This window comes from Tamandua tetradactyla, chromosome 16, assembly GCF_023851605.1.
Source record: "Tamandua tetradactyla isolate mTamTet1 chromosome 16, mTamTet1.pri, whole genome shotgun sequence".
Taxonomy (NCBI): domain Eukaryota; kingdom Metazoa; phylum Chordata; class Mammalia; order Pilosa; family Myrmecophagidae; genus Tamandua; species Tamandua tetradactyla.
In genome coordinates, this window is record NC_135342.1 from 67918597 (window position 1) to 67931851 (window position 13255).

General features: G+C 36.1%; 1 protein-coding gene across 10 annotated transcripts in view; it reads left to right on the plus strand.

The window, feature by feature from the left end:
* HYDIN (HYDIN axonemal central pair apparatus protein) overlaps positions 1 to 13255 on the plus strand; it is a 511177-nt gene that overhangs the window by 279557 nt on the left and 218365 nt on the right. For 9 of the 10 annotated variants that reach the window (XM_077132967.1, XM_077132969.1, XM_077132968.1 and 6 more), the window contains one exon: positions 10584 to 10822. The exons of the other annotated variant lie outside the window; for it this stretch is intronic. In XM_077132967.1, the coding sequence (XP_076989082.1) occupies positions 10584 to 10822 (239 nt within the window). The remainder of the gene's footprint in view (positions 1 to 10583; positions 10823 to 13255) is intronic. 10 annotated transcript variants of the gene reach the window in all.

Consider the following 13255-nt stretch of genomic DNA (forward strand, 5'->3'; position numbering starts at 1 on the left):
TGTACTAATTCTGGGCAAGTTGTTTCACCTTTCTGCTTTTTGTTTCTTCTCCGTAAATGGAACTAATAATGACAACTAGAAGATTAAACATGATAATGTATTTATAAAGCTCCTGGTGAAAAAAGAAGCATTCAATAAACTGTAACTTTGATTATTAATGTTAACAAATGAAAAGCACTAGGCGAAATAGCTTGTGAAAAAGACTTAAATTCTCATGGCTCTACCTCTTAAGGTCTTTTATTTTTTTAATTTTGGTAAGAGACTTGGAAGATAAAACTGAAGAGCTGTTCTACAAAGTAGAACTACAAGAAAAAGAGCTAGATAATAGGGTAGAAAAGATTAAAAAATTGTATGATTTGTTCAGCAGTCTAATATCCAAATAAGTGTGATACCATTTATGTAAGGAAAAAATGTATGTGCTAGTATGCTTTTATTTAGTCATAAAATATCTCTGGAAGGATACACAGAAACTGCCAATGATGATGCCTCTGGGGATGGTAACTAGTGGCCAGGGACAGGCATGAATGAGGGGGGGGGGAGGAAGCGAGGGGGAGCGAGGGAGAGAGTAGGATTCTTTATCCTTTGAATAATAAATTTTATTATTTTATCCTGTGTATATGTATTATTTATTTCTAAGAAAAAAATTCTAAGGAAGAAGGAAATGGGGAATGAGGCTGAAGTTAGAGAGGGGCAGACAGTTAAGTTGACTCGGGTGCAAGAGTAGTTCAGTGGTTGAGTCTTCACCTGCCATGCAGGGGACCCAGGTTCCATTTCCAGCCCATGCATCCCCCCAAAATTTTTTTCAACAAGTGGTGCTGAGAGAATGGGATGTTCACATGGAAAAAAAGGAAATGTGACCCCCACCACATAGCATACAAAAGAAAATTAAATTGACCCTAAAGAGACTTAGGATGGGTTATTTATTCAATAAATGTAGGTGTGTATTTATTGAATCTTCTTGTCACACAAATTATAATATCCTGCTAAAACAAATAGAAATTAGAAATTAGAAAACAAAAATTTAAATACTCATAGTCCAGCCATGCAGATAAAAAACTATTAAATGTTTGATGTACATCTTCCAATTTTTTATTCTGTGGTGTGTGTGTGTGTGTGTGTGTGTGTGTGTGTGTGTTTCTACCCCCTCCCCTGGGATAATGCTGTTTTGTAATCAGCTATTTTTGCTCAATATATTGCAATCACTTTTTATGTGAATAATTAGGGAATATTCTTCTCCAGATCACTTTTAGTGATTGATTCTACTTTTGACTCTACCACAGTTGACTTAACTACCCTCCCACTAATAGATGGCTTCCAGTTGTTCACTTCTGTAAATAATGCTCGTACCTGGATTGCTGCTCATATCCTTAATTGTTTCCTTGGACTAAATGCCTAGAAATGCAGTTGCTCAGTCAAACGGCATGAACATAACTAAATCTTGATACGTCTTGTGAAATAATCTCCCAGGAAATTTGTGCCCATTTATAGCAATGGTGTCACCCTCTCCCTGCCCCTTGCCAATAAATTTTTGTTTTTGCCAATTCTGACAAGTGGGGAGTGTTTTGTTGTTATTTAATTTGTGTTTCTTTGGTTTATTGGTGAAGCTAAACATTTTTCACATACTTATTGGCTAAGAAGTCAATATTTTTTTGTTTTACCAAGCCTGGTACTGTGCTGAGGTGAGAGACATAAAGGTAGATAGAATGACCTCTTTTTTCAAATAGTTTACAATCCCAAATAAGAAAGTAATACCCAAGCAATATAGTTTTACAGTGTGTTTTCTTATGATTTATAAACACAGAAGAGGGAGTGATTAATTCTTCTTTAAAATTAAAGTTTTCACAGGTAGGAGCATTTGAGTGGAGACTTGATGGTAAAGGGGGAGAACAGAGAAATGGGGTGTACATTTTCAGAAATGTGCAGGGATGATATACAGTACACTTGAGAGGGATGATTCATCTGGTGTGGCTGAAGTCAAGGATACATATTGGAGAGTGCTGGGAAGTGAGATTGAAAAAGTTCATTGGGGCCTCTCAAAGAATTTGGAATAGACCCTCCAGACCCAAGCTCATTTCTGGTATACCAGTCTTGGTTCCTAGTTGCCATGGTTTAAAGAAAGCCTGAATGAAATGGGACCCTGATTACTACCAAGAGTCACACAAATGATGGATTCTTTAAACATAAAAAGTAAGTTCACATGTTGATCAGACAGAAAAAAAATGATGTGTCCAATATTTGTTATGACCCTGGAAATTGTATGCAAAGTTTACTGTAGGTGAGTGCATGTGTGTATATGTGCATTTTTCTTTGGGGATTCCATAGCTTTCTCAAAGGGGCTAAAAGACTTGACTCAGAACCACTAATCCAGCCATTGGAGAGCTCCAACATCTTCAGCAGGAGAGAAAGTGTACCAGGTATTTGAAAGGTAACCCTGTCGACAAGACAGATTGGGAATGGCACACACAGGAAGGACTAGATATGAAGTTTTGAAGGATAACATCAATATCCACCACTTATTGAGTGTTTACATTGTTCTAGACATAGTGTTAAATGCTTGACACTCGTTTTATTTAACCTTGACATAGCGCATGTAATAGATGAGAAAACCAAAACCATATAACACTGTAATCCCACATACACAAAAGAATTGAAAGCACAGACTCAAGCAGATGTTTGCACACATTGTTCACAGTACCATTATTCACAACAGCCAGAAAATGGGAGCAACCCAAGTTTCTCACCAACTGATGAATAGATGAACAAAATGCGGTATATCCATAAGTGGAATATTATTCAGCCATAAAAAGAAATAAAGTTGTTCTGATATGTGATACAACATGGATGAACTTTGAAGACATCATGCTGAGTGAAATAAGCTGGACACAAAAAGACAAATTTGTATGATCTACTTATATGAAATACCTGGAATAAGCAAATTCGTGGAGACAAATAATAGGTTACAGGTTGCCAGGGGCCAGGAGTATTTGTAGGAAATACTGGGGAGGGAGTATGGGGATTATTACTTAATGGGTGCAGAGTTTCTGTTTGAGGTGATGACAAAGTTTGGGTAATGGGTGTTGGTGATGTTAGCACATTATTGTGAATATAATTAAAATGACCAAATTGTACATTTGAAAACATTTAAAATAGGATATTTATTTTATCTGCAATAAAAGGTTTTTTTAAAAAAGATAATAAATTCATTCTCATAAATAAAATTTGAAATTTGCTTATTTTTAAAATAATTAAAAATTATTATTTAAGTGACCAAAGTCACTTAGCTGCAAATAGAGTGACCATGTTTGACCCCCAGGTCATGTGACTCTAAAACCCATGCTTTTAATCCTGAAGCTAATCTGCCTCCTTTGTACAGCTCTAGCGCCTTTTTTCTTCTGTACCTCATCTCTTAATTTTCAGTTAATTATTTTAAGCAGCAAAGTGACTCACTTCAGAGAGGAGAACCATATGACTAGAGATAACATTTAGAAAACAAAAAGGAAAAAGGCCTCAGTGACTATTCATTGTTCTTGTTCCGCAAAGAATTGATCATCTGCTGAGATAATAGTATAAATCAAAAGAAATCCCTCACCTCAAAGATTGGTTCCTCTTGTTGTTTGCTTCCTCTTATTTTATAGAAGAAAATTCTGGTAGGTTTCAATTGGCAAACAAGTTATTTAGGAAAAAGAAATGCACAGTGCTGTTTTCTTCAAGCTTCATAGTCATCTAGGATATACAGAATAGCAGGTCTTTCTGAGCACAGTCACTCTCTGTTATTGTTGAACCGACTTAAAATAGTGTTCACTTCTGTCTTTTGTGACAAATATTAGATACATGATAAGGAAACTTGTAAAAGCACTGGCTCTTTTACATTGGGAGCTGAGAGCTGCATAAGAAGTACACTTATCTGACAGTTTTCATAGGTCAGTAGGTCGGGCATGGTTTGGCTGGATGCCCTATTGTCAAAAGAAAGCGAATGTTACATTGTGATATGTAAACCCTCAGGGAAGAGGGCTTAACACCAATCATCAGTGGAGATGGAATTCTGCTTTGCAAAAAAAATCACAAATTTTTCCATCTCTCACAAGTTATACATGAACATGCTGCCCAGACACCTCTTGTACATGTTGTTTATAGGCTGCCAAAGTGATTCCAGCCTTCTAACCCCAATCCACGGGGGGGAAAAACAAAAACACAGAGGCAGTTGTTGCTGAAGACTTTGTAGAAGCCTTAGGAAGACCCATTTTATCATCTTTGAAACAAATATATGAAACGCTGTATTAATTTTATGTTGCCATGTAACAGACAACCACAAGCTTAGTGGCTGAAAGCAACACAAATGTATTATCTCACAGTTTCCATAGGTCAGAAGTCTGGCCTTGGTTTGGCTGGATGCTCTCCTCAGAATTTCAAAAGGCTGAAATCAAGGTGTTCATTTGTTTTAGGAGGCTGCATTTCTTTTAGGAAGCTAAATACTGAAAAATCCACTTCCATAACACCTCAGGTTGTTGGCAGAATTCATTTTCTTGCAATTGAATGACTAAGGGCCCGTTTTCTTGCTGGCTATGATAAAGAGACTGCTCCCAGCTGCTTGAGAGGCCACCTACAGTTCCTTGCCATTTGGCTCCTTCCAGTAGAGGCCTTCTCATGCCACAAGTGTTCTAAGAATAGTTCAGTTCCTTTTATAGGCTCACTCGATTAAGGAGACCCAGCAAGGGTCAACTGCTTTGGGACCCTAACTACATCTATAAAATCCTTTCACAGCCAACGCCTAGATTGGTGTTTAGTTGATTATCAGAGAGAATATACGTGTACACCAGAGGACAGGGATCTTGGAGGCCATCTGAGAATACTACTAACAAAAACCCTTACTGGCTTTTTCTCTTCTGGCAAGAATATTGTTTATCAAATGCTTTATTGAGATTCTTCTTTGTTTTCTCAGTTTAGTAATCTATTTTAGCAAATACAATTGAGTCCATAATTAGGTGTCATGTGGGGACATTTCAGATTTTGGCAAAATGAAAATAGCTTACATTTATGAGGACTTATCATGTGTTAGAACTATGCTGAGTGTTTTACATATACTACCTCCTTTAACCATCACCCAAACTCTATGTGGAAGGTATGATCTGTACCCTGAGCAACAAATGAGAAAACTGAGATGGGACATACACAGTTAAGTGATATGTCTAATAATCATATCTGAAAAATGGCAGATCTGGGACCCAGTCCCATGTCTCTTTTCCTTCAGAGCCCCTTGCTTAACGTAGTTCCATCAGTTGTTATCTTGCTGGAAAAGGTTATGAACTTCCTTCCATAGCTGTGATAATTGTCGTTCATCCATTCCTTCTTTAGCCAAGTTTCCATCTAATCACAGAAGACATCGTATAGTCCAACCCTTCCTCAGAGCAAAGGATACCCATAAAAGTTAAAATGGTGTGGTTTGGAACCTCACTTTTGGTAAGAAGAACTTGATTCCTTAGCATCTGGTATTTTAATACACTTTATTTTTAAATTCTATAATATGCTTTGCTGCCTAGTTTTATGCCAGGCTTTGATTAATAAGCTTCCTCAAAAAGAAATCTTACCAATTTGGTCCTGGAGATTAACTCTCCTGTCTTTTTTTCATAGCAGCCAACCTGTGACAGCAGTTATCAGAAAATAAATGGTGTGCATCCATCAAAAACGAATGTTTCCTGGTTTGGTGACATCTCCTCTTCATTGTGGAACAGAGGATTGACCCATACTACTGACAAGAGGAGGAAAATAAGTAGTTTTAATAAGAAAGATGACATAGCCAGTGCCCTTTTCTGAAAGACATTTGCCTTATGATAAAAGAAGGGCAAAAATGGCATTGATTTATGTTTTAACTGTAAGCTCATAAATGAGTAAAACCTATGTTGAGGTTTTACAGATTTGCTAGGCCACAAATTTGGGAAGAAGAGCCAATAGAGTGAGATCTTCTTGCCTAGAACTTTCTTATTTTCTCTCCTAGTTGTCCCTCCTTTTGTCCTAACAACAAATGGAAATGAACTCTGGGTCTGAAACTGCTATAGGTTTTGAAATTCCTAGTTATGCTCCCACTTCTATGTTTTGATAGGGTGAACGCTTCACCTCTCAAAATCCAAGATATGGGGGAACTGGGAAAAGACCTGAAGATATGGCAGTAAACTGAACCAAACAAGATAGCTGTGGCAGAGAATAGCTGGCAGTAAACCAAACCCATCTCCCTTTCCTCCTGGACACAGAGGTAGACTGCATTTAGAGTTAGGTATGGTTGCATGACTGAGTTCTGGATTATGGATGTGGATAGAAGTAATGCTTACTTCTTCTGGGCTGAGTACATAAAATCCTCCCATGTGACCCTTCATTCTCTTTCTTGTCTTGTTGGTTCTTCAATCTCTTTCTTTTATTGATGACCAGCTGGATGTCAGTGACCAGAGGGACCTTGAAAGGTATTGGCTCAATATGGCAGAATCTGTTTAATCAGGGCCCCCCGAGTGACTGACTGAACCAGAAGCTCATCCCCTGCTCTGCCACCAATTGAAATTCATATAAACAAGAAACAAGCTATATTGCATTAAGACACTAAACTTCAGGGTTCTTTCTTTTACAGCAGCTAGAATTATTTATCTGAAATAGTATCCTAGAATTTAAAAGCTGAAAGTAAAAGAGACAATTTCTTCTAAGGAAGGAGAAGGGCTGGTTATTCAAGTATGAGAAATCTATTTCCATGTATTGCTTTGACTGTGTAAGTCAGACTGAAATGATATAAGCCAAAGATTCCTCTTTACTGTAATAAAAACTCTAGATGAAATGAAGCAATATTTTAAAATATCTATAGAAAATCGAATTTGCATTTATAGCCCTTATAGAACTTATTTTTGAGTCATTTTCTATAACTAATGTGTTAGAAGATTTTTGTGGTTCACTTTGGAAATGTCAAAATTTGGGGGGATAAATTAAGTAGCTGTATTAGAAGTTATTTCTTTGAATCTAAGTATCAACAGAATATAGGTATAGTCTATCCTTGTAGTTTTTCCTGCCAATAATCATAGATCTATAATTCTGAAAATTAAACTTATAAGGATTATTATTTTTGTGCTATTTTAATATAAAATTATGAAAAATCCAGGTTGCTGTTCTGGAAAGATGGATATTACTGTTTTCTTAATACTTCAGTACCCTGTTATGACCAGGTTACTATGAATAGAAAAGTTATAAGATTTTGAGGAAACAGATTGAATCACCTTTTTTTTTTGCCATGAGTGTCCTTCAAATAGAGACAATTTTTGTGCAAATCTCCCCTATGTGGGCCTGAGTTTATTTAGTGTGGTATTTAATGTTTAATGGTTTTCTTCTATTTCTGTGTCTCTAGAAATGTCCCATATTAAAAGATCATGAGTAATAAAGGAACTCTTGGTTTAAAGTTAAATCTATAATTTCCTTTGATGCCAAAATTAAAATAAAATTTCCCCATCATCATTCATCTACATCCTTATTATATACAATTCATAATCTTGATAACTGGCCTTTGCTTCATTTAATTTAAGTTAAATTTTAAAGGGCAGTTTATTATTTTGTATGTGGACTTTCAAACCAGAAGGAAATTTAACTTGCATTCTTGTCTGTCTAATAGGATTTGTCCTCAGTTGTAAATTAGGAAATTGCCATTTTGGTTTAATTATTAAATTCTCCTTTTAAAGTACCTATGAGCCTGTTCCTAAGAGAGTGACCATAAGACCCACGGATCAAATCCAATTTCTGGGCCTGAAGTGGGGCCAGACCTGAATTTTGGTGAAATTCCAAGATATTTCCACTCTATGAGATTCTGCCTGGCTGAAATCTCTAATTCTTGCCTGCAGATAACATTGTACATTCTTTTTATTCACAAACATTGTAGTATAACCCTATTCCAAACCCAACTAAGCTTCGTAGAAAGTTTCTGATTCATAACCTTACACTGCATTTGAGCCACCATAGAGCTATAGGTGTTTTTATGTTGAGAAATACTCCATGGAAAAAGTGAATTGAAGAAGGTTAATTTGGACTGGAATGTCCTCTCAGGTCCAGCCCATAGAGTATATTTTACATTTTTTTAAAATACATTATTTTCTTCTATGAGCTTTATTTCTGAGTACAGAAGAACTTCTTCTGAGCTACCATACTCAGAAGAGTATGCGAAGTCAAGGAAGATTCAAGAGGGAGTAATTAAACTCGTCTCCAATGGACTGGAGAGTTTGACCTTTTCTCCCAGTTATTTGCCTTAAAGTTTCTAAATGATCTCCACATCCCTTCCTTTTCAGCCTTTTTTCCAGTGCATTGTTGGTAATCAGTAAATATTTTCTATGACTATTAATCCACATAAGTATTTCTGAGTAACTTCTCAAAAATAAAAAAGTACTGCCAACATGTATTTGGAATGTGGCTGTTTTATTAATTTTGAGATGCATAATCATTTATATATGCAATTAGAGTAGAATAAATTTGAATTTTATTAATCCATAGAATAATGCAATCAGGAATCACACAATCTGATAATCAAGCCCATTTCTGCATTTGGAAGAAAAAGAAAATTTATCTGGTATATTTGCCATACAAGGGTTTCAGCATTCCTGCCCTTGAAAAGCATTTATATTTTACTGAAGCACTTTTGCTTTGGCCTTCTTCTGGCTTGCATTATTGTTGTTTATGTGTCGCTCTCCCTGGTTCTGACATTACTGTTATCTCAAGGCAGAGAAGACATTTGGACATTTTTGTTTCTCCCGCAACACCTGGACCTCAGAGCCATTGAATATGTATTTGCTATATTTATTTGAAAAGTCCAAAGACAATTTGCTTATTTCCAAGTAGGGAAGGATGGGAGGGATGAGGATGAATAGCTAATAAACTGAATATCATGATCAGAATTTTAAAAGCTCTCAATAGGCTGAAAAATGTTTTAGAAGAAATATAAATATAAGATCTTAATTCAAAAATACAAAAACCAAAACTAAAAACCTAATAGATGTATTTAATGACATATTGTACAGAGCTAAAGAGAGAATTAGTGAATTGGAATATAGCTCAGAAGAAGCCATCCAAAATGAAGCACAGAGAGCAAAAGGATGGAAAATGCAAGCAAGAGGCTAAGAGAAGAGAGGATATAGCAGGAAAGTTGAACACATATAATTGGAGTCCTAGGAGAAAGAGAATAAAATAGAGACAGATAATGGCTGAGAATTTTGTAAAAATGAAGTATTATAAACCACAGATTCTAGAAGAGTAAAAAATTCCAAGGAGCAAATATGAAAATAAATCCATACCTATGCATGTTATAGTGAACCTGCAAAAAGCAACCTAAGAAAACAGATAGGTCACTATCAAAGAAGTCGAAGTTATATTTTAAGATTAAACAAAATGCTTAATATGAGTCATTTCCTTCTTATTTGATTTCTTTACCAAACATTTCAACCTACTCTTGGAGCCTCATTGTGCCATATGAGGTTTTCTTCTGAAGCTGGAATGCAGGATTTAAAGGGCTGTTATGTAAGAGGTAGATTCAATTTATTATATATAGCTCTGGATGAGTGTAACTAATACCAGTGCACAGAAGGTCCAAGAAGACATATCTTAACTTAATATAAAGAAGAGATCTCTAATATTTTGAATTATTAAAACCTGGGATATTACCTTGTATAGGAAGTGAGTTCTCTGCCATCAAAAGGTTTGATTAAAAGGCAGATACATTCATTCATTTAACAAATATTGGTTATTCCACATACCACGTACTAGGCATAGTTCAGGATGCTGGTGATATAATCAGTGAACAACAAAAGACAAAAATTCCCTATATGTGGAGCTTATATCCTAGTGCAAAGTGAAAGACAACCATGAATAAATAAATTATGCAATATGCTAGAAAGAAATAAGGGCTAAGAAGAAAAAGTATAAAAGAGTAAAGAGGGTTAGGTATACTGGGCGGTGGATGCAACTGAAAAAATGACTATCAGGTTCTTTGGGAGGTATTATTTGGCCAAAGGAGGAAAGGAGTGAACCATGAGGATCTACACAGTTAAAGGGAACAGCTTGGTGGGAGTCACTTCAACTCTATAATTTAGTCCTATTATATATATACCAAAATAAATTTGTAATTTGCAAATGAAATTCTATTATTATAAAATAATAGAAACCAGAGTGACTTCCCATCTTGTGTTTATTAATGAAAGTTGCTCATCTTCACTATAGTGTCATAGAAATTTTGCATTTGAAAACCATTTCTTTGACAAATTCTAAATTCCAGAAAGTATGTTGTGCTTTCTGGTGACATCTCAGAATCTGGAGATTAGAGCAGATAATTAATATAAGCTTGGGAAAAAGAAGTAAAGCATCTTCACTGTACATTCAAAAGTAGAATTGTAAGTTTGCTCTTCAGAATCAGATTGCTTGTTGAGAAAGGAGAAGCCAAAAAACACCAGCTACTTTGATTTGAAAAAATAATGTTTGTCTTTGATGTTGAATTCTTCAGTGCTGGCCATTTGAAGTATAGGAGGCTTTGACATGAGCAAAAGATACCTTCCCTGTTAACTTGTAGTCTTCCATTGCAGGCACGCAAAAAATCCCTTTGGACAATTGAACCTAATGAAGGCATGGTTCCCCCAGAAACTGAAGTTCCACTGACACTGACTGCCAACCTGAATGACATAGTGACATTCAAAGACACAGTCATTTTGGACGTTGAAAATAGCAACACCTATCAGATTCCTGTCCAGGCTTCGGGAATTGGTTCCACCATTGTTTCAGATAAGCCCTTTGCTCCAGAACTCAATTTGGGAGCATATTTTAGGTATGGAAATTTCATGAAACAATTTTCACAGATACATGTGTTGCATAAACAGTGCCTCACCTCCACTTTAGAAGATTATTTTCAAAGAAATGGAACTCGCCTCCTCAGTCCCTCCCCTTTCTCATCCTCCCTTTTCCCCTTCCTTTACCTATTAGCCGCAAGAAGATGTTTGCTAGCTTGATTGCATTCTCCAAACTGTGTCCCTCTACACTAGAGAAAGAGATGGCTCATAGAAAGAGATGTTTCCAATATATGCTAATCCATTCTCCATGAATGTAGAAAATATGGTTAAATCTCAATGCAACTTAAGTATAGGATACATAGGAAGGTGAAAAATTATCTCAAATGTTTCTTGTAAGGTATCTTATCAATTCACAGGGGGACAGTTGAATTTGTACCTCTCTGTTGCAAGACTGTGATAAGATCTCAAAAGGGGGCTCTTCCCTTCTGCTCTGAACCTAAGTCAGAGACACAGTGCTTAGAGACAATATGACTGATAACAATTAGATAGGAACTCTCCCCACCACTTCATCCATGCTCCTTTCTTCACACTATATACAAAACATGGAACTTAACTGAGAAAGAAAAACTTAAAATAGAGAACTAAGTAACAGGCAAGTTACTTTGTAACTTGCATAATAGTTGAACTGCATTTATTTTCAGAGAAGTTCAGTTACAGTGTTATGTCAACTAGCTATAAAAATCCTCCTCTCTGCCTATCTATTAGATTTGGTCATTTCATACCAGTGCTTGTGTTTTCAAATTTCTTTGTTAAGTGCAATCAAAAGTAATTATATAAAGCAAGATACCACAAGCCAGACTTAATCTCATCTACAAATAGTGTCAGATAGTGCCAAAGGATATTCTAAAACGTGCCTGGAGTTGGAGAATTAGTTAACAGGAATATAAAAGCAAACTATAGCTTTTAGCAGCCAAGTTCCTCTCTGGTTCAACCCTACTATTAATTCTTTCTGAAATAAGATCTTGATATCCACAATCCGCTGAAGAATCTTCCAAGTCAGGATGCTAGCAAACTACAGCCCACTGCTGGTTTCTGTAAACAAAGATTTATTGAAACACAGCTATGCCCATTTGTTTATTTATCCTCTATGGCTGCTTTCACACCACAATGGCAGAATTGCAACACAGACCATGAGATCCATTAAGTCAAAAACATTTATTATTTGGTTCTCTACAGAAAAAAAGTTTGCCAAGCCCTGGTCTAAAGAAATACCCTTCTGATAATCAATTCCCTTAGCTTTTCAGAGCTCCTATTTCTTTATCTATAAGATGGGAATATATATATGTATGCTTACTGTTGGGCTTTTATAATGATAGAATTAATGTGAATATGTGACAGAGTCCCAGCCTAGTTTATAAACAGTATTATTGTTACCCCCAAAAGCCTACCCTAGCCATGAAGTCAAACTGCTAAGTACAGATATTCAAATAAGCATGCCCTTATGTGTAGACACATATTTAGATAGAAGTGTTTTCACCTGACAACCTGCAAAAAAATAAACCTTTTGATTATTTATTTGACACTTCAACTTACTTATTAGATTTTATGCCATTTCCTAAGGAGGAACAGATGGGATAAAGTTATCAAAGCCTAAAAAAAAGTTTTTAAAAAATCCTGAGATGAGTTTTTCCCCCTAAAAATTTTTTAAAGTAAGCTTCTAAATGTAAATATGTGTGTGTGTGTGTGTGTGTGTATATATATATATATCCAAAACAAACAAAAATATGTTTGAATCCCCTCCAAGATCTTAGAAATCCCTGATAGAAGTAAGCTGTGGTTAGGCAGGGACTGAGTTTGTCATGTTCAGAGTCTAGCAAAGGGCCAAGAAGTCTTTAGTATTTGTGGAATAGATAGTTGAATTAGTGAATGAACAAATAAACTAGCCAATGAGCAAATGAGTGAAATAGTAACATCTTTAAAGCACCTTGGTCTTAGAGAAGTGACCAGTCCAGATGGCATTCTGGCCCTGGGCATAGACCCCCAGACCTGTAGGAAGGCTTAGAAAATATGCATTATTTCTCCTCAAAGTTCCCTTAGACTTGCCCAACACAAAACAATTTCACTCAGTCTGTAAAGATTTACCCAACACAATTTTTGAAGTAGGATTCTCCTCCAGGTATCTTGCTTTCCTTTCACTCTTCAGAACCATTTTTCATAAACTGGTATGGTTTTCACATGAACTGTGTCTGTGTATTCTCTAGTGTGATCGACCTGCTGGGAAAGACTGGAGGCAGATGGGGAAGTGTGCCCACAGCCCCTTAGCTGGTGACGGCAACTCTGGGACAAAACCCAGGTCTCTGACTCCAAGTCAGCTCGCCCCAGGAGTAGATGCTACTCTGTCCCATCCCTGTGCTAGTTCCAAGTAGAGTCATGCTTTAGTCTTCCTACATTTATTTAAAGTAATTTTTTGT